Source organism: Heloderma suspectum, chromosome 6 (genome assembly GCF_057233095.1).
Source record: "Heloderma suspectum isolate Gila_16-S chromosome 6, 16-S_ref, whole genome shotgun sequence".
Taxonomy (NCBI): domain Eukaryota; kingdom Metazoa; phylum Chordata; class Lepidosauria; order Squamata; family Helodermatidae; genus Heloderma; species Heloderma suspectum.
In genome coordinates this window covers 122,598,060-122,619,295 of record NC_139463.1, presented here as the reverse complement: position 1 = coordinate 122,619,295, position 21,236 = coordinate 122,598,060, and the positions used below count along the sequence as shown (strand labels likewise).

Sequence of the window (21,236 nt, the reverse complement as noted above, 5' to 3'; positions counted from 1 at the left end):
AGTTCTGGCCGGGGGGGAGCGCCCCGTCTCCCCGGCCACAAAAGAAAAAAATAAAGTGTAAAAAAAAAACAACCACGAGATAGGCTACGTAAAGATTTACGTAGCCTATCACGGCTAGATTTTCAAAGGCAGCCATGATAGGCTATGTAAATCTTTACGTAGACTAACCGTGCCCAAATAAGGAATGCAAATGGTGGCGCCCATGGGCACTGCCATTTGCATACGCGCTTTTTTTTTAAAAAAAAGTCAGCCATGATAGGCTACATAAAGATTTACGTAGTCTGTCACGGCTGACTTTGAAAATCTAGCCGTGATAGGCTACGTAAATCTTTACGTAGCCTATCACGTTTTTTTCCCCCCCACACACAAGCCTGAAAATGGCAGCGGTGGCAGCCGGTCGGAAGACCGGCCGCCGCTGCCACTGCCGAAACGCCACCGAAACGCCGCCGGGACCCACTGCCGCGAGGGACATTCGGCCACGGTAATTCCCATCCTGGGGGGGGTGGGGGGCCATCGGAGAATTTCCCCACCAATTTCAGGGGGGCCGAATGGGTTGGCATTCGGCCTCCCGGAGATTCGTGGAGAAATTCTCCGATATCCCTAGTCAGATGTCATGGGTCATTTCTGAGAGATACAATTAGGCATAGCAAAGCATTATACAGGTTGTGTTAGAAGGCACTGTGCAAGTAGCAACTGAGTGCAAGTAGTAATTGTGTTTTGTTTGTTTTTAATTGTTTGTCTGTATAAAATGATGGGTAAGTAGAATCACTTGCAGATACACCCTGCAAACAGTTATGTATCTCTTGTTAACAAGATGTAGTTTTCGGTAGGCATGCATGTGTGTGTGTGTGTGTGGTTGGGTTTTACTATTAGCATTATATAAAAAAAGGTAAAGGTGTCCCCAACCAGTCGTGTCCGACTCTAGGGTGCGGTGCTCATCCCCGTTTCTAAGCCGAAGAGCCAGCACTGTCCGAAGATGCTTCTGTGGTCATGTGGCTGGCATGACTGAACACCGAGGTGCACGGAACACTGTTACTTTTCCCATCAAGGCTGGTCTCATGGCCGGCTGTGGCCGGGCGCAGCTTATGCAAATGGCAGCGGCTACGACGGCCGCCATTTGCATTCACTATTTTTCACTATTTTTAGCCTACGTAAATATTTACGTAGGCTAGAACAGTGAAAAATAGCAAATGCAAATGGCAGCCACCGTAGCTGTCGCCATTTGCGTACGCGTTTTTTTTTACTTTGCCGTGATAGGCTACATAAATATTTACATAGCCTATCATGGTTAAGTACAAGGACACAAACGTTTGTGTCCTTGCTGCCCAGTGGCCGGATGTCCGGCTGCGGGCAGAGCCCGCTGGCAGCTCCGTGGAATCCCCGTGGAGCGGAGCCGGCCGGGCAGGACTCCAGGGGGATGGACAGAGTGCCTCCCCCCCCCCGTCGAGGATTCTGGCGTGAGGGACGGGGCACCTCCCCTCAACCGCGATGCAGATCCGCGAAACGGTAAGTGACTTTCGTACATCCCTAATTCTGTCAAATAAGAAGGTGAGATACCATAACTGGACAGAATAAGAATAAGATGTCAAATAAGAAGGTGAGATACCATAACTGGACAGAATCCCATGGGGCATTGGAGAGCAAGCTCTGTTAGTCACTGAGTATAGATCGTGTCTTTCAATATCACATAATCTATGGATCAGTTGTTTGGAAGCCTGTTGTTGCTCAAGCATTAGAAGGGATTCAAATGGAACAGCAATTCAGCTAATTTCATGTAAAATTATATGGGACCATTTACTGGAGTGTGAGTCTGTTAGCACAGAATGTACCAAACGTGATGCTGGTGAAGAAATATCCAGAGAGAACCAGAATGTTAGTGCCTGGGCCCATGCTCCAGTTTCGACAGATCCTACACCCATTCCCAAACACATGGCTGCATAAGCTACACACTTAGGTACCCCCAAAATACAATGCAAGAAACATGCTCGAGCTTTTTCCAGAGTAGGATTTGTCATCTCGATCCATACATGGATACCATATAATAATTGTTTCAATGACATAGCTTTGAATACTCTGAGGGCTGGGGCAATACTATGACCACCTTGGTTGCAATAAAAATGAACAACAGTGGATGCAGAACTGAGTGCATTTTTGCATTGTAAGTTCCACTCAAGGTTATATTGGAAATAAAGCCCTGGAGACTAGGGCTGTGCACCACTTCAGTACAAAGCTGAACTAACAAGGCAAAGTGGGCTGACTTCAAAGGTGCCTCATTGTGATAAGAAGTGGATTAGACCAGTACTGAGGCACCCTGAACCTAAATGCCTCTTCCATGAGGTGCCTCATCCTCCTTGGAGATTCATAGCTCTTCTTATGCCTTTTGAACAGCCCAGACAGGCTGTCTCCAAAATTCATCGACTTCAGAAAGAATGTGTGGAGAGGCAAGAAGAGGAGGAGGGAGGGGTGAAGGTGAGTGGACACAGGAGGTTGGGCGAGGTGGGAAGGCAAATGGAGGAGGAGGGAGTGTGCTTTGGTGAATGGGAACTCTAGGGCTGAAACTATGCCACTTGTCTCCAATCAGAGGCAGTGGTGGAGGAGGGGGTATGCAAAGTTTGACAAAAGGCTTTGTGTGTTTATTGTGCGAGGTGGTTGTTTGGGAGAGGGCTGTGTTTGTTTGTTCATTTAGATCTGGGGTGTGGGCATGCACTCACTGCAGCTTCTTCCTCCTTCTCTACTCAACTGTGCCTCACCATTTTTTTTTTAAAAAAAACATCATTTACTAGTTACCCAGCTTCTTCTTGTCTCATTCCATTGCTCGCTGTCCCCCCCCCACCATTCAATTGTTCATGGAACGTGGTGGTCAGTTGGATCTCAGGAAAGGGGTGTGTTTAATTTCTAAGTTTGGCACTCACTGCAGCTTGTTCTGTTCCTCCCTCCTAGTCATTCTACGTTCAACTCTGTATTTCTAGATTTCTAAAAACAAACATTACTTCTGGGCTTGTTCTTCTGCCCCCCCCTTTTAATTATTTTTCAACCATTTAGTTTCTTTCTAAATTCTAAAATAAAGAAATATTACTATAGCTGCCTACCCATGCCTTAATGTTTGGCTCCCCCCTCCCGATGTTCTGAACTGAACTCTCTGTTTCTTTTCCAGAATGATCCCTGCAAAATATGAATTAAAGAAAGGGTGGTTGTGGTTGTTTTTCCTATTCTTTGGCTCTTATTTTATCCTGTCCACCTCCCTCTTGTATTTCTTGAACTTTAGATGTTTTCCTTAAACAAAAATTAAATATAATATATAAAAAACCCTGTTCTTTGCTTAGTTAGTTGTGTATTTGCTTTTCTTTTGCTCGTGTGTGTGTGCATACATGCTTGTGTTGTGGTCAAGCAAAGCGATATGTTCACATTTCAGTACAGTGGGCAAAGGACTACACACATATTATTTATATTAATTAACTTATTCGAAAAATACTACACTGTGTGGCAAAACTAGCCAGCCCAATAGGAGACATCTTTGGGGTCTTGGCAGGGGCAGAGGTGGGTGAGGTGCTGCTATCAATAGCAGCACCATTATGCAACCGGGCTCTCCCTTAGTCTGGATAGTGTGTCCCGGTGCAGTAGGGCAACAGAGTGCAGAGGCCATTTGCAGTGTTTGGAGGTCATCATTCAAGGAGGCTGGTGGATGCAGCAGCAGTAGTCATACTCTTTCCAAAAGAGGAGCAGCATCTCCTTCTGTAGTGGAAGGGGGGAGTCCACTGATGGATGTTAGGTCAGAGGTGTCTGATGTCCTCATCAGATACCTCAATGTAAATATTCCCAAGGTCCACGGCCACTCCCCTGGGCTCTCTTCCTATAGAAGTACTTGTTGGCATGTATTAGCTCTAGAACTACCACAATTCCTGCCTGGCAGGGTTGCTGTGTCATGCTGCCTGAGTCAGACAAGACCTCTGTCATTGCTCTCAGTTCAACGCAATGTGCCCACCTGGCAGGGTTGTAAAATGTGTCTTCCTGCCTCGATCAGACAAGACAACTGAGAGGCTGACCATGCAGCTGTGGCTGAAAGGGAGACTTGAAGTCTCATTCTCCTTTGGCCATTGATCAGATGGGAGACCAAGTAGAGGCCACTTGCAGACCATCAGCTCCCCATGATTTGACTGAGTTTCTGCTTATCCTGTCCTAAGCCTGAATCAGAGTCTGGCTCTGAACCCATAGGCCCCGTGGTGGCACTGGGGCTAATGAGGCTGGAGCTAGGCCCAACAGGTTCTATGAGCAAAGAGTTTACTATGGATGGATTACATATTAGTTACATAAACTAATACACATGTCACCCCCCAAAAAAACTGCACATCCAGACAGAGCACTTTACCAACACTGGTAGAGTCCCAAAGCTGGGTGCCATGTGGACATGAGCACAGTTTGACTTGCAAGGCCAAGCAAGCACTCTATGACTCCCATGTAAGTAGGGAAGGATGGACTCACCACCGTCCACACCGGTGGGTGCTGCCAAACAACTCCCATCTGCCTGGCTGTGTTCAGCTAACTGGATGACCTACCAACCAGTCTGCCGTTGACCCATAAGTACCTGTTGGCCACCTAATCCCTCAACAAGATGCCATTGTGAGAATAAATGGCAGCTTGGGTTTTCAGTAAATATAATGTTGAATCCAAGTTTTTGAGAAGCAGCTACCACACAGTTTTAATTAGAACGTTCCATCTTTTCATTCTCTTGGATACTCTAGCAGAAGCTCCATTGGCAAAGCTGACCATCTAAATCAATTTGTGAGTGAATGGCGGTGGCTCCAGGTTCCCCAAGAATGGCTTAGTCTCTATTCAGTCTTCCTGTTTTTGCCCATCCAGGAGCCTCCCCTGGGTATTTGTAGGGCACTAAGTGAAGCCCTTTTCTCTATAAGGTGGTATGCGGAAATTGCTCCATTTTTGAATGTGGAACTAAATCTGTAAAACAAGGGTGGTCTGTGTCCACAGAACTGTTTTCTAATTTTTGGCAGACTAGGAAGTTAAGTCATTTTGGCTTCCACTCTCCCTTAAGTGAGGTAATTATAGCCATTCCCAGTTAGGGATGGATGGACTCACCCATGCCTGGACTCATCGGATGACTGCCGAACTGCTGCAGCCCACCCCTACTCATGGTGCAGTGCTAGCTTCAGCATGGTACAGCAAGTGCCCACTGAGGCCACAGGGCCAGCCATCTTCCCTAGCAAGAAACCGTTGTGCGCAACAATGGTGGCTCGGACACTTCCGGGTAGGTAGTGTTGCGTAATTGGCTGCCATTCAGGGGCCATCTGCACAACATTACAAATGTGAATGCTCCATTCAAGCTTGTAATGTTGCATAGATGGACCCTTCAAAGCTGCCAACTACACAACATTACCTACCTGGAAGCTCCCAAGCCGCCATTGTTGCTCACAATGGTGGCTCGCTAGGAGGACGGGCAGCTGAGAGGTACTCCCTGAGCCATGAGGTGCTCACTGAGTGGGTCTGCAAGTGCCCTGCAGTTCAGAAAGTGGGGTCCGGGAGGGGGGAAGGGGGAGTCCATCAGACTCTGCCCCCACCCCCCATGGACTCTTGTGACATCCCTACTCCTGGTTTATTTGTTTGAAATGGGTCCATCTGCATCCCATGGCTCGACAAGCAGGGTTTGGGAGGCTGAGCACGGCTGGGGGGAGGACCAGCCTCCCAGGCCCAGTCATGCCCCCATGACAACCCAAATTACCTCAATGATGAAGCATAGAAATGAAATATCCTGAGGCTTTACACACACTTTATAGTCTCCTTAAACTGATGACACAATAATAGCAGGAGGGATACCATGGTTCTTCCTTCTTCTGCCCTGATGATAAACATACTTAATTATGAATAGGCACCATTGAGTTGCAGAAAGGGATAGTATGTGCAATAGGTAAAAAAATAATGCAGTGAGCATCTGTAACTGTGTATATGTCCAGTCTTTTCTAGACTATAAAACATTTTTAAATGTATGAAGAAAGAAAGGGGGCATTAGAGAGCACGTCAGCCCTGCTGAGCCTGGATGGGTTCATGCCGGCCAAAGTGTTGTTTGCCACTGCCACCATCACCTGCCACTCCCTGGGAATCATTGGAGGGCAGGGGCATGGCCTGCAGTGCCCAGGACTTCGACCTAGCTGATCCACAACTCGAGGTATTGTTTAGGGATGGCGGAGAATTTCTCCCCGAAACTTCGGGGGGCTGAGCGCCAACATGTTCGGCCCCCCGAACAAGTTTCAGGGAGAAATTCTCTGCACCCCCCGCCCCCGCACCCCCCCCCCGGGACGGGACTTACCTTTGCCGAATGTCCCTCCCGGCGGCAGGTCCGGCCGGCGGTTCGGCGGGTGTTCATGCGGGGCGGGAGCGGCAGCCGGTCTTTCGACCGGCTGCCGCCGCCACCATTCCAATAAAAGAAAAAAAAAATGCCCCCGTGATAGGCTACATGACGATTAACGTAGCCTATCATGGCTAGATTTGCAAAGTCAGCCGTGATAGGCTACGTAAATCGTCACGTAGCCTATCACGGGTGACTAAAAAAAAAAAAAGCACGTACGGATAATGGCGGCCCCCATAGGGAGTCGCCATTCCCGTTCCTTATTTGGTCACTGTAGTCTACGTAAAGATTTACGTAGACTACAGCGACCAAATAAGGAACGCGAATGGCGGCTCCCTATGGGGGCCGCCATTAGCATACGCGCTTTTTTTTTTTAAGTCACCCGTGATAGGCTACGTGACGATTAACATAGCCTATCACGGCTGACTTTGCAGATCTAGTGGTGATAGGCTACGTTAATCGTCACGTAGCCTATCACGGGGGCGTTTAAAAAAAAAAAAAAAAACTTTGGAGTTCGCGGCCGGGCGAGGCGGGAAGGCTCCTCCCCAGCCAGAATTTCGGCCGGGCGAGGCGGGAAGCCTCCCCCCAGGCCTGAATTTCGGCCGGGGCGAGGCGGGAAGCCTCCCCCCCTGGCCTGAACTTCGCGGGGGGAGCAGCGAAGCGCCTCCCCCCCACCGCGAACAAGCTTCGACGACAGGTAAGTGACTTTCGTCCACCCCTAGTATTGTTTCCCTTGTTTGAGGCATTTCCAAAGCTCCCTTCCATTCAGTGCTTTGGGGGAGATTCCTACTTTTGAAATTCAGTATATTGATTGTGTCAATGTTTCCCAGTCAGATCCTGACTCAAATATATGCTGAATTTCATAGCCTTGTGGTCATTGTTTACAACTTGTCCCACACCAATTCACCCCTGGACTGTGTTTAAGAGAAAAGCAAGGTGATCCTCTCGATAATTTGACGTCTAACTATTCTAAGTCACTGATTTGCTTTTATACAGACATTTGACTCACATTCCTCTAATAAAACAGGATTTGGGCAGTGATCTAATGTCAGAATTGCATAATGCTTTGTCTCCCAATCATTGCTGAGCCCAACATTCCTGTTGGTGTTTGGTCCCTATGGGAATATTTACCACCTCCCATTTATTACACCACAAGGAGGAGAGATTACTGGAATTCAGCTATGGGGGGGGGCAATTAATATGTTTGCTATGGATACAGCCCTGAGAACTCAAACACTGAAGAACTGATTATTTCTCCATGGCATTATTCAAATCACAGTAATTTGTTCACCTGGCCAAAGCTCCAAATAATTCCCACAAGGCAGTTGAGAAAAATAAACAAGGAAGCCTGAAAATGATCATAAATGAACTCCAGTGCCCCCCTCCAAGCTGGGAATAGGGTTGCAATGCAGGCAGAGAACTATCTGATGTTTCTGATGCCCTCAGTCTCCCCGCCCCCATCCAATGTAGCCTATTTAAGTCAGGGAGTTCATCTGGATGAAAACAGGAGAAACTGTCTACAGAGAGGTTAGTTCACCAGGATGTTGTGGCTATTGGTGATCCACTTTCAGCTGCTTGCCATCCTGTGCAAAGCTGAGAGTATAAAATGCCCCAGAAGTGATCCCTTCCCCATTCCACAGGACTGGTTCCAGCCAGGTGGCCTCATTATTGGTGGGATGGTTTCTCAGATCACTTATGCTTTCAATGAAGTATGGTTCAAGGAGCATCCTTCTCTAAATCTGTTTGAACTTCCAGAGTAAGTATCCCACCCCTCACATGCCTATCACAAATAACTGTGGATATAAATGTGAAAATGGATCTGTAAATATTTAAGTTTTGGGTTCTCACATATTCATTTGTTAAAAAAATAACATCTGTCACTTTTGTCTGGAATACAGAGAACATTGCAAATCTTATTAAATTCTAATCAAAACTGAACTGAACTGAAAATCGGATCCATCACTACAGTAACTTTATGCAATTCATTTCCCTCAGGCCTCCACTCTCATGATAGTATCTAAATCTGGATACCCCCCCCCCACCAACAGACACACACCCTGCACCTCTCTTTGACTAGCTGCTAGATAGAAATTTAAAGTACTGTTTGCTTGGTCCTTTAGAATCCATTATAGCAGGTGTGGGCAAAAAGTCACACACCAGAGGATGCTTGACTCCTACTACCATCAACCCCAGCTATCATCACCAATGATACTTTAGTCCAAGGATTATTGGAATGCGAAAGGTTCTTGACCCCTGCATTAGGGTCACTTAGACTATATAAGGAAAAATAGTTCACTTAAAGCTGGGTGAGGAAGACAAGAACGGAATTTATTGGCACATAATTGTGAGATGATGCTCAAAGAATGAACCCCAAGGCTTTCTCAGTCTTATGCATTCCACTAATGGCACAATTAATATGAAATTTGTTCTCTCACAAGGAGATTTCTCTCTATTCTGGAATGTGACATGAGGGTGGGGAAAGTGAATGCATTCTTAAAATTGCATGGAAAGGGCCCCAAATGTGCATGGCCCCAGATGTGTGCCAGGTGCATGGAGTATCTCCACTGCCAAGGACATGGTAGAAGTTTAACTTTCAACTGTGATCCCTGTCATGCTTCACAAACCATACAAAATGGGGGAAATCTGCAAAATCCAGAAGAACTTTGCATCAAGCATCTCTGTATACAGACATCCATGTGCTATCAGTTTTCGAAGAAAATTTAACAGATGGTTCAGCAACAAGAATAACAAAAACAAGGGAAGTAGCAAAGGATTTCAGACAAACATGGGTAGCTGAATATAGCATAAGTCTTCTCCACACAGAGGATTTTCATCCCATGATTTTCCTGGGACTTCTGCTTCCAGATTCTTGGTGAGATTAAGATCGGCCCTTTACATGTGCTTCCCATCCCCCTGCTTCCCCCCGTTATGTGTGAGTTCTATATGTTTTGTTATACAACCACCACATGGCAATACTGCTATAGTGCCACTTCCACTTTATATGGACCAATTTAAACCAATTCAAACTGCTTCTTTTTATCAGCTCAGTATTTCCATTCTAAATATAGCCAGGGAAATGATTGGAAGCCATGGGAGAGGTGCTGGAGGTTGACAGCATCAGCTAAAGGAGCCACAATCCTCTGTGAGCAACCAATCTCAATCACCAGATAAAAGCCCCATCTGGAGAAGCCCATAGTGATTTATTCTATTTATTTATTACATATCTATACCACCCAATTTCCAAAGCTATTATTGTTGTGATATTGAATTAGCATCATATCTGTGTTCTTCATTGATTAATACTGGAAACGGTTCCAAACTGAGCATTTGCCAGGAAATAACAGAAGAGCAAGAAACTGACGCTCTGATAAAATGTTTCCTCCAGCACACAACAAATTGCTGAAAGTGGGAGAAAAATGGAAGTAGGGTGGGTTTAGGTTCTCCTGAAAAGAGTGGGATTGGATCCCATCCTGTCTCACCTGACTCTGAATGTGACCTTAAAGACTAAGAAATTGTAATACACAAATACCCTGAGTCAAGGATGCTTTCACTTGGTTTCCTGCATTGACCAGGGGGTTGGACTCAATGGTCTTATAGGCCTCTTCCAACCATACTGTTCTATGATTCTATGAGCTTAGAGCACTTACAGCAGTATCCAAACAGTCTAACCACAATCATAAATTACATGCATTTCCCATGCATTTCCCATTACCTGGCATTTCCCATTATGCCAGGTAATGCCTTTGCGCTACTGTCGTTTATGTTAGTGCAACGTAATTTATGTTAGTGGTTGCATCCTGCTGGACATTGCCGTTAGAGTGTACTTAATATGATAAATGAAGTGTATTGGCATTATATCTGTGGTCTTTGTTGATTAATAATGGAAATGGATCTAATCTGAATATTTGCCAGTGAAAACAACAGAAGAGCAAGAAACTCTGCACTCAGATAAAATGTTTCCCCTGGCACACAAAGAACTGCTGAGAGTAGGAGAAAAATGGGTGTAGGGTGGATTTAGGCTGTCCTGAGAAGTAGTGGGCTTGCATCCCATCGCGACTCATGTGATTCTGAACATTATCTTATAGACTAAGAAATTATGATACCATTAGCTTAGAGCTCTTACGACAGTATTCAAAGAGTGTAACCACTGTGATAAATTACATCCATTTCCCAGGGAAATCAGCGTGCCAGATAATGGCATTGTGCTAGCGTTGTTTATGTTAGTGCAGCTGGCATTTCGATGAGCAATAAATTATATAAATGCTACAGAGGGAAGTGTTCATTAGCTCAGCAAAATCCGTAACACTTTTTTAAACCTCTTACACTCTAAATCAGTTAGGGACAGGTATTCCTGGTATTGTTACAGAATTAACTCAGACATTCTAGACTTTCCTTTTGAAGTTGTAAATTAACACTATTTGCAGTATGGTAACAAAATTCTACCAGCACATCCTGGCCTTGGCATTTGCTGTGAATCAGATCAACGAGGATCCCCACATCTTGACCAATGTCTCACTCGGCCTCCACATCTATGACAGCTACTATGATGAAAGGATGACCTATCGGACCACTCTGGACCTGCTCTTCAAGTCACATCGATTTGTCCCCAACTACAAATGTGACACCCAGAAAAACCTCTTAGCCATCACTTGGGGACTTGGTTCTGATACGTCTTCTCGTATGGCAGATGTTTTCAGTTTCTACAAAATACCACAGGTAGGATGTCTGTATGTGTTATGGAAGGGGGGGTAATCTGTTCAGTTTGCATATTAATAAGTAACACATGGGGGTAATACAGAAATGTTTGGCACATGTCCAGATCAAAGTGGGGCTCCTCTAAAGCACCCCAAATTGAATCTGAGTCAAGATTCAGAGGGACAGAAAGATACAGTGTCTCTGCAAAAATTGAAACATTTCTGGCCAATATCAACATATAAAGGCAATGTGGGGGTGGGGGAATGGGGGAGAGGTGGGGCTATAGTTTTATAAGTCCAAAGTCCAACTGCATGAACAATCATGTATACATTGAGACTTATCCTTACCCATCTCTAAAACATCTCCATTTAGCTCACGTGTAGCTCAAGGTCCCCAGAGGCGCGAGACACAAGTGAGACAACTTCCATTTACCGCATGGTCCCAAATGATGCCCTCCAGTACATTGGGATTATACGGTTACTTCAAAACTTTGGATGGACATGGGTTGGCATCCTCATTCTTGATAACAACAGTGGAGAACATTTCTTGCAGACCCTGGAGCCACTGCTCTCCAAAAATGGAATCTGTTCAGCCTTCACACAAGCAATCCCACAACTAGCCCGTCTGGATAAATTGGCTGAGCTTTCTGATACACTCTCAAAAATTTCTGAAACTTTCACAAATAATAAAGTCAGTGTATTTATCATCTATGGAGAATCTTTGGCAATTTCATGGCTGAGAACTCTTATGTTACTAAGAGATCCTAGAAATCAGGGAAACTCATCATGGAGAAAGGTGTGGATAACGACAACCCAGATGGATTTCATATTAACGGGCCTTCAGAGGGGTTGGGATCTTCAGATGTTCCAAGGTGCCCTTTCTTTTACAACTCACTCAAAGGATCTTCTCGCATTCAGGGAATTCCTTCTACTTATAAAGCCTGATTGGACTCAAGGAGATGATTTCCTCAAGGATTTCTGGGAGCAAGCATTTGACTGTTCCTTCCCTGACCCAGCAGTGCCAGAAAAGGTCGATGGGATGTGTACTGGAGAGGAGAGGCTGGAGAGTCTTCCTGGGCCTCACTTTGAAATGGACATGACTGGCCACAGCTACAGCATCTATAATGCTGTCTATGCTGTGGCTCATGCTTTGCATGCCATGATCTCATCCACTTCCAACTCCAGAGCAATGGTGGGGGGTAAAATGCTTGACCTTCAAAATATGCAGCCTTGGCAGGTAAGCTCTCCATAAAAGATGCATTCATTTTAGTAAACAGAATAATTCACAGTCAGAATTCATCTAGCTTTATACTCCAAGAATGACTGATGGATGAAGTTGTACATCGTACTCATTGATGTTTTCTGGGTTTAAATTTCTTCCTATGATTTAATCATCATCATAATTTAAATCTTGAGGTCCATAGTGATGCTTTGTCAGATGAAACTACATGAACAAGACCAGCAAAGAAAGGTGAACTAATATGTTTTATCCCCTCCTCCCAGTTTTCCATCAGTAAACAAACTATCTAATATATTGTATTTACCCCATAATTCTCTTTATGCCGTTTTCTCTTGCAACAAGCTCCACTCCTTTCTTCAAGGCATTTCATTTAACAACTCAGCTGGAGAAACAGTGTCCTTTAATTATCAAAGAGAAATAGCAGGTGGATTTGACATCATGAACTTGGTCACATTTCCAAACAACTCCTTCCAGAGAGTTAAAGTTGGAAGGGTGGAAGCAAATGTTCCTGAAGGAAAACAACTCATCATTGATGAGGGTCTTATTGTGTGGCACAGAAGTTTTAACCAGGTATGGATTTTGCAGTGTTCTTGGGGGACCTTCCTTTCTCCAGGTAGTTCTTTCAGCTGCATGACGTTTCCTTTGGAATCTATGATGAGAAAACGATACCTTAGCAGGGTCTAACATGCTGTCTGAGCTACACTCTGGGTTGCCTCCCCCAACATAATCAGCTGTTTCACTGCCCTATATTCTTACTCCTACCCCCCCACGTATGCACACACCCACACACTGATTGTGTTGATCACTGCCACCCCCCCCCCCCGCTTATCAGGTGGCAAGAAGGGACAAATGTGCCCCTTTCCTTTTTTATTTGGAAACTTTTAGAGACATTCCAGAATGCCCAACAACTTATTTAAAATGATTTGGAGCAGGAAAGGAAAAGAAGCAGGTTGTTTCCTTCCTCCCAGTCTAATCACCCCCATCTTTTCCCCATCCTTTACCAGGAAGCTGTGGATACAAACTGTGGTGACAGCTGTGACAGAGGCTCAGGGGCCTCAGCTGACAGCAGGTTAGTCACCACATTGTTTGTGGATTTTCCACTAGTCATCTTGGAGCCAGATTACCTGAAGGATCATGTCATTCAGCTGTATGAAGTTTCCTTTGCAGCCTATGATGACACTACAATGCTTTATCAGGAGTTGGCATACTGTTTGAGTTATCCTCTTGGGTGCTTGGCCTATACTCCCCTGGCTGTTCCACTGCCTTGATTTCTTAGTCCTGCCACCCCGCTTCACACACACCAATTTTGTTGAACACTTTCCACCCCTACCAGTTATCAGGGGTATCATGTGCTCCATGGTCCATCTTTAGTGGTGCTACAAAACTAGGTGCAACATTGATGCCCCAAATATCTATTTGCTTATTTTGAAAATAATGGTACACTTCCTGTACAAATTACACATGTTGAATCTTTTTCATAGCTGCATACTGAAAAAAAAGGGCAACACACACAGAGACGTATGTACATTTCTTCTGTCGTAATTCCTTTCATTTATATGAATAGGTGGTTCCACGTTCTCTGTGTAATGCACACTGCCACCCTGGTAGCCAGAAGAAAAGGAAGGAAGGGGAGAAGTTTTGCTGCTATGACTGTGTCCCATGCCCCAAAGGGAAGATTTCAAACAAAATGGGTAGGCTAAGTAGTATTCGATTTCTCAGTAATGCAGCCTTGATTGGAACTGTTGTTTCAGGGCCAAACTAAACCTCCACATGGTGGAGCTCTGTGTGCTAGCTTTCTCTACTCTCTTGTAAGCATATGCAACCCAGATTTGGAGCACGACCACAATGCTCCAGGAGAGGAGGATTTAAGCTTCCCTCCTCCACACTTATTTACCCACAAAATTCCACTCCTTCTTGTAGTTACAAACAAACAAACAACCATAAAACACTGAGCGAGGGGGCTGGAATGCCTTGAATCTAAAATCCCCCTGGTTATTCTCCTGATCTGAACTGAGATTGCAAACACTTACGTGAATGTAGAGAAAGCTGGCATACATAGTTTACTGTGTCTGCTTGAATGAACATTTTTGCCCTCAGATGTTCATTTCTAAGTGATAAATTGCCGTTGTTTGCTAGCCAGACTGTGCAGTCATTTTTTTATTTTTTTTAAGTGGGAAAATGTGCCTCATTCATTCATAGTTATAGGAATTGCCATCACATTGTAATCACATGTAATCACATACTTGCATATCTCTCCTAAAATGAAACATGTTTTTCAGATCTCAAACTGAGGGTCATGGTGTGCTGTGGGGATATTAAATCATAGACTTCTATCAGACAGACGTTAGTAATAGAACACAAATCAGGATTTAGATCAGAATAATGTGTATTTCTTTGCAACATATAAAAATATTGATCACTATGAGGTCTTGGTTAAACAACCCTGAAGTATGAGTTTGATAAGCAGAACTTTGGCATGCAGCTCATATTCTTACAACTGTTGAGACACGAGAAGGAGATGAATGCAGGAAGAGGTAACACAGAATAAAAAGAGATCACAGAGGAGATTTATTTACTTACTTACTTACTTACTTACTTACTAATTTATTTACAATATTTGTATACCTGACCACATGCAAAGATTTTGAAGTGGTGAACAGCAGATAGAATAAAAGAATAAAGACCATGTTAACATAATTACTGTTTTTTAAGGGAAACTGAGATCTGACAAGCTGAGTCCTGATAAAACCGCAGCGAGTCCCTCGAGGAAAAAATATCAATGTTTTCAGGAATCACCCAAAGCAACACAACATTGGCAGCTGCTGGTTACAGTTGCTGACTTGGCTAGATCTGTGTGGTGTGTGTGCATTGTACTGCAGCTTTGCTGTTCTTCTTCTTTCCCAACCAGCAATTCTCAAGTCAACTACAGCCTTTCTTTATTTTCTACCATCTTTATTAAAAAAAAATTAAAATAAAATAAAAAGTAATTTAGTTTCGTCCTTGCCTTGCCTTGTTTTTTGGCTCACAACCCTACCCCCTGCTCAGTTCAACCATCGTTACTAGTTTTCCCTTTCTTTCTTTCTTTCTTTCTTTCTTTTTCTTCATAAAAAAATATAAAAAAGAATACTTTAGTTTCCTGCCTTGCCTTGTTCTTTCCCCCCTTCTCAATTCAACTATTTCTTAGTAGTTTTCTTTCTTTCTTTCTTTCTTTCTTTCTTTTTCTTCCTTCCTTCCTTCCTTCCTTCCTTCCTTCCCTCCCTCCCTCCCTCCCTCCCTCCCTCCCTCCCTGTAGTCAGCTGTGATAGGCTGCGTAAATCTTTATGTAGCCTATCGAGTCTGACTTAAAAAAAAAAAAAAATGCTCGTACGCAAATGGTGGTGTCTATGGCCGCTGCCATTTGCGTTCCTTATTTTGGGCCATCTTAGTCTACGTAAATATTTATGTAGATTAAGACAGTGAAAATAAGGGGAACGCAAATAGCATAGCAGACGCTATTTGCATTCCCCTTATTTTCGCCGTCTTAGTCTATGTAAATATTTACGTAGACTAAGACGGCCCAAAATAAGGAACACAAATGGCGGCAACCGTAGCCGTCGCCATTTGCGTACACGCGTTTTTGTTTTAAAGTCAGACGTGATAGGCTACGTAAAGAATTACGTAGCACATCACGTCTTTTTTTTTTCAACATTGGAAATGGTGGCAGTGGCAGCCGGTCAGAAGACCAGCCTCCGCTGCCGCCGCCGCCGAAGCCGCCGCCGCCGAAGCCGCCGCCGGAGCCACTGCCGCCCAGAAGATCCGCCCCAGGTAAGTCTCATCCCGGGGGGGATCCGTGGGTGGGCGGGGGGTGGCAGGCCATTCTGCCACGGAGTTTGGGGGCTGAATGCACTGGCATTCGGCCTCACCGAGATCCATGGTGGAATTCTCTGCCATCCCTAAGTACTAGGGGAGAGGGGTTACTTGCACTTCAAAGAAACCTACAGCAGAGATCAGGGATAGTGACCTCTTCCTAATTACTGCCTAAACACTTAACTTCTCCATTTCATTCCATTCCATTCCATTTATTATGTAGTGGGCCATAGGCTGTGCACATATACAAATCAACTAAAGAACTAAAAGATATTAGGGCAGATACAACATGAGGTCAAATCTAAAATTATTAGAACTAAGATATATGCACAGCATATTATTCAAAATTCATTTAAATTTATTTAAAATATACTGCTTCCACATTTAAATGGATAATTATTATCTGAAAATTAAAACAGCTATAAAATCATTAAAACAAGGCATCCCCAAAACGGTCAACTGCATTGTCAGAAATGAATTTTGAATGAATTCTCGATGCTGTCAAAGCAAAGAGATGGACCTTGTGAGTTACGATGGGATCTATATCAGACAAAAGATAGGATCTTTTATCTGGAACAATATTACAGCACAGAGAAGAGAAAAAAAAACCCAGAAATTCAGACCTTGGTTCAGAGTATAAAGGGCAGGACAGCAAATAATGTGGTAGGTCTTCAATCTCTGAAGCATCACAAATAGGGATGTCAGAGAATTCCGCCATGGATCTCGGTGAGGCCGAATGCCAGTGCATTTGGCCCCCCGAACTCCATGGCGGAACGGCCTGCCCCCCCGCCCCCCCGCGGATCCACCCGGGATGAGACTCACCTGGGGCGGATCTTCCGGGCGGCAGCGGCTCCGGCCATTTCCAGGCTTGTGTAAAAAAAAAAAAAAAAAGATGTGATAGGCTACGTAAATCTTTACACAGCCTACCATGGTTGGGTGGGTTTAAAAAATATAAAGCGTGTACGCAAATGGGGGCGGCTACGGCCGACACCATTTGCGTTCCTTCTTTTTACCGTCTTAATCTACGTAAATATTTACATAGACTATGATGGCAAAAATAAAGGGGAATGCAAATAGCATAGTGGGCGCTATTTGCGTCCCCTTTTGATTTGCCATTTTAGCCTATGTAAAAGATTTACTTAGGCCGTAGGCGCTGCCATTTGCGTACGCGTTTTTTTTTTTTTTTTTAACCAAGTCCTCCGCAGCTGGACATTCGGCTGCGGACAGCTCTGCCCTGGCCAGGCCGGGCCTGGCCGACTGCTTTGCAGAGCTGCCGCGGAGCACAGCTGGCTGTTCGAGGATTCTGGGGGGAGGAACGGAGTTCCTCCCCCCCCAGCCAGGATTCTGGGGGGAGGGATGAAATGCCTCCCCCCCACCATCAACATAATCCATGAAAGGTAAGTCATTTTGTACATCCCTAATCACACATACATAAAGGTTGAGCCAGAGCAATTTGAGAATATCTGTCATTCATCATTGCTCTTGGCATAGTTTGAAAATGAAGAGCTGTAAAAACTTGCCAAAGTTTTGGGAAAGTAATCTTTGTCAAATTCGCAGCTCTTCAGTGCTCATATTTGTAAAACCTGTACCATTTTGATAATTTTGAATTCTTAATAGCCTGTCTGTCCAGGGAAACACTGTAACCAAAGATACATTGACGAAGCCTCTCTTTCCAGTTCAGAGTAGAAAATTCATCCACTGAGGTGAAATAGGATTGTAATAAATTGTAATATCTTGAGCTCCAGAATGTACAATTTAACAGCTGTTGATAACATAATTTAGGTAGAACCCGGGCAGAAGATTCTTTTAAAGTTCTCCAGTAATTAATCAAGACACAGTGGATATGAGCTCTAATGGAGGGCAGATGTAAAAGTTTTCTAAGAAATCGATTTTGAAGGGCCTCCAATTTGATGATTAGAGACTCATCCCAACCCCAAACTGCAGCCCCAGATAAAATGTGGGCAATTACCTTACTCTGAAAAATGGAGGTGTGGAGGAGGGGGTACCTGCATCTACACATATCCATCAGTTCACTCAGCAAGATGTACATTAATTCAATCTATCCAGATAAAGCTGCACACTCAATACGTACATTGGATTATAAAAAAAATTCTAGTACCCAAGACAAATCATGTATGATAACGTATGTACAGATGGTCACAACTATTTGAATGAGTCACATGCAGGGTGCATGTATGTGCAGTACAATGTCTGACTATCTCTCTGCTCCAACATGATGCCTGATTGGCTTCAGCAAATCTCACAAGATGTTGACAATAGTTACATAGAAAAAGGGAAATAGGTTTCCATAAATATTCTGAAACATGATCTACAATTAGCCTCAAACATTTTATCTGTCATACTGGGGTCATCTCCCATTGGATCTTTGGGACCCAGTAAAGGGTACTCATGCCAGGGCAGTATTGATAAGAATAAGCATAGTGGAGGGAATATTAAAATACATTTTCACATGGCCATTTGTATGCTTCAAACAGATGTCAGAAGTCAGCATGAGCAACAACATCTTCATGGGAGGCAGAGCGAGAGTAGCCCATGAGTTGAAGTGGTGCTGAAATGGGGCCTCTTTCCATTTTTTAGATCTGGATGACTGTTTCAAATGTCCGGACCATCAATATCCAAGCAAGGATCAAGATCAATGCATTCCTAAGGCTATCAGTTTTCTATCTTACAAAGAACCTCTGGGGGTCAGTTTAGCCTCAGTTGCTCTTTCATTTTCTCTGATCACGGCCTTGGTGCTTGGGATTTTTATTAAACACAGAGATACTCCCATCGTCAGAGCCAACAACCAAGACCTCACCTACACTCTCCTCATCTCTCTCCTGCTTTCTTTTATCACTTCTTTGCTATTCCTTGGCCAACCTGGGAAAGTCACCTGCCTTCTCCGACAACCAACTTTTGGCATCATCTTTTCAGTGGCTGTATCTTGTGTGTTGGCCAAAACCATCACTGTGGTTGTAGCTTTCATGGCTACCAGACCAGGGTCTAACCTGAGGAAGTGGGTAGGAAAAAGACAGGCCAACTGTATTGTCCTGTGTTGCTCACTTCTTCAAGCAAGTATTTGCACTGTGTGGCTGGCAAAGTCTCCTCCATTCCCTGATGAAGACATGCACTCAGGAAATGGAGAAATCATTGTCCAATGCAATGAAGGGTCAGTGGCTTTGTTTTATGGTGTCCTCAGCTACATGGGCCTCTTGGCCATCACCAGCTTCATTGTGGCATTCTTGGCCCGCAAGTTACCAGACAGTTTCAATGAAGCCAAGTTTATTACATTCAGCATGTTGGTGTTTTGCAGTGTGTGGGTCTCCTTTGTTCCCACTTACCTGAGCACAAGAGGAAAAGACATGGTGGCTGTGGAGATCTTCTCCATCTCGTGCTCCAGTGCTGGATTACTAGGTTGCATCTTTTCCCCCAAATGCTACATCATTCTGCTGAGACCTGAGTTGAACAACAGGAAGCAATTAATGAGACAAAAGTATTAAAAGATCTGTGTAATGTTCTTGTTTCACAATGTTATCTTGATGGTAGGATAATTAATTTAGTGGCAAACAATTCATGATAAGATTAACTGTATAATATGTACATCATTCCCCACTGAGTTCCTGATGCTGCTCAATCTCCCCATCAGCCCAGCTCAGCAACTTCCTTTCTCAGCTCTAGGTGTTTTGTACTTCAGGAGCCATGTTCAGTACAGTATGACATAGGAGGGATTATGATGAGAGAAATGACCTGAACCAGAATTATATGATGAGAACAGGATGAAATAGAACAGAATTTAAGTATGTTCAGAAAGGGAGCCTTACACGTCAATATCGTCAGAGAGCAGGCACTTGGCAAGAACTTAAAAATGCTCAATGTGATGTATATTAGTCATGTGTTATGATGAGTCATGAAAGTCTAGATTCCCTGCATTCAAAAACAATAAACACCATGGCCTGTTGGAAGTGAACACTGATTCCCACAGCTACAAATGCAAATGTTTTACTATGAAGGTGCATATTCTCTAGAAAGTCTGTGAAGCTGTGAAAGAGAATGCCGACTTGTGAAGAGACCTTTGTAAGGGAAGAGGGCAATGACCTTTCTGTTGTGTTGTTGTCAAGGTCACCACTGCCCTTCCACCTGAAATGTTGGACTAAGCAATATTTTAAGATCTGTGTGAAATTCCCTATATAATAATCGATTATGTATTTGGCACCCTGGCGGGCTGTGGGTTTCATAAAATGTAAAGACAACATTCTCAATAACCTCTGCCACAGTGCTGTTTCAATATGTGTGTTTCATATGTCTGTGAAATGGACAGACCTCTGTTCAGCATTTTGTCATTATTCTCTTTTCTGCATTAAATCAGATTTCTTTACAATGTTTGCCCTTTTGATTAAGGCTTGTGCACATAGAAACCTTACTGTGCAACCCTAGACATGTGTACTCTAAATTAAGTCCATTGAGTTCAATCGGGCTTACTCCCAGGTAAGGGGGTAGTGCATTCCAGCCTCATACACCCTCTTTTCTTCATTTTGCAATTTACTCACCTTTTTAAATAGTTCTTCTTTCTGAATATAAGCTACTTTAACTCTCTCAGCTACCCTGAATGATTAATCAGTCATTGTATGGGATTACCAATATTTACTTGCCTGCATGACAACATAGTTTCATTTTTTTCTTTGGTTTCAGAATAGCCCTTCCCCTCCATTTTAATTTTCGTCATATATTAATATACTTCTGCTATGAATTGTCAATAATATGTGGGGTCTCCATTTGAAGTTTACCCCATCACTGCGCTTGGTCTTTCTTGCTACATTTTTTGGTTATGGAAACAAATTTTGCTTTAGCCTTTATGGAATCTCATTCGTGCCTGGCTACTGCATGCCTCTTCCTACTCCTCCCCCTCTCTCCCCCTCCCCCTCCCCCTCTCCCTCCCCCTTCTCCCTCTCCCTCTCCCTCTCCCTCTCCCTCTCCCAGATGAGGCAGTGGAGCGAGAAGAGTTTGGCTCTTGCTTACACAGCTCTTATTTATGATCTGTCCAACATGCCCATGGCCAATCCCCCATGGCTTCCTCAAACAAGCTGCGATGGGCAAGGGCCAA

At 44.1% G+C, this 21,236-nt stretch overlaps 1 protein-coding gene across 1 annotated transcript; it reads left to right on the top strand.

The window, feature by feature from the left end:
• Positions 1 to 10,780: 10,780 nt before the first annotated feature.
• On the top strand, positions 10,781 to 20,503 carry LOC146342968 (vomeronasal type-2 receptor 26-like). Its single transcript, XM_084808675.1, has 5 exons — positions 10,781 to 11,071; positions 11,423 to 12,286; positions 12,632 to 12,859; positions 13,854 to 13,980; positions 18,734 to 20,503. The coding sequence occupies exons 1-5, from the start codon at positions 10,781 to 10,783 to the stop codon at positions 19,633 to 19,635; spliced, it is 2,412 nt and encodes an 803-aa protein (XP_084664801.1). The 3' UTR covers positions 19,636 to 20,503.
• Positions 20,504 to 21,236: the final 733 nt, after the last annotated feature.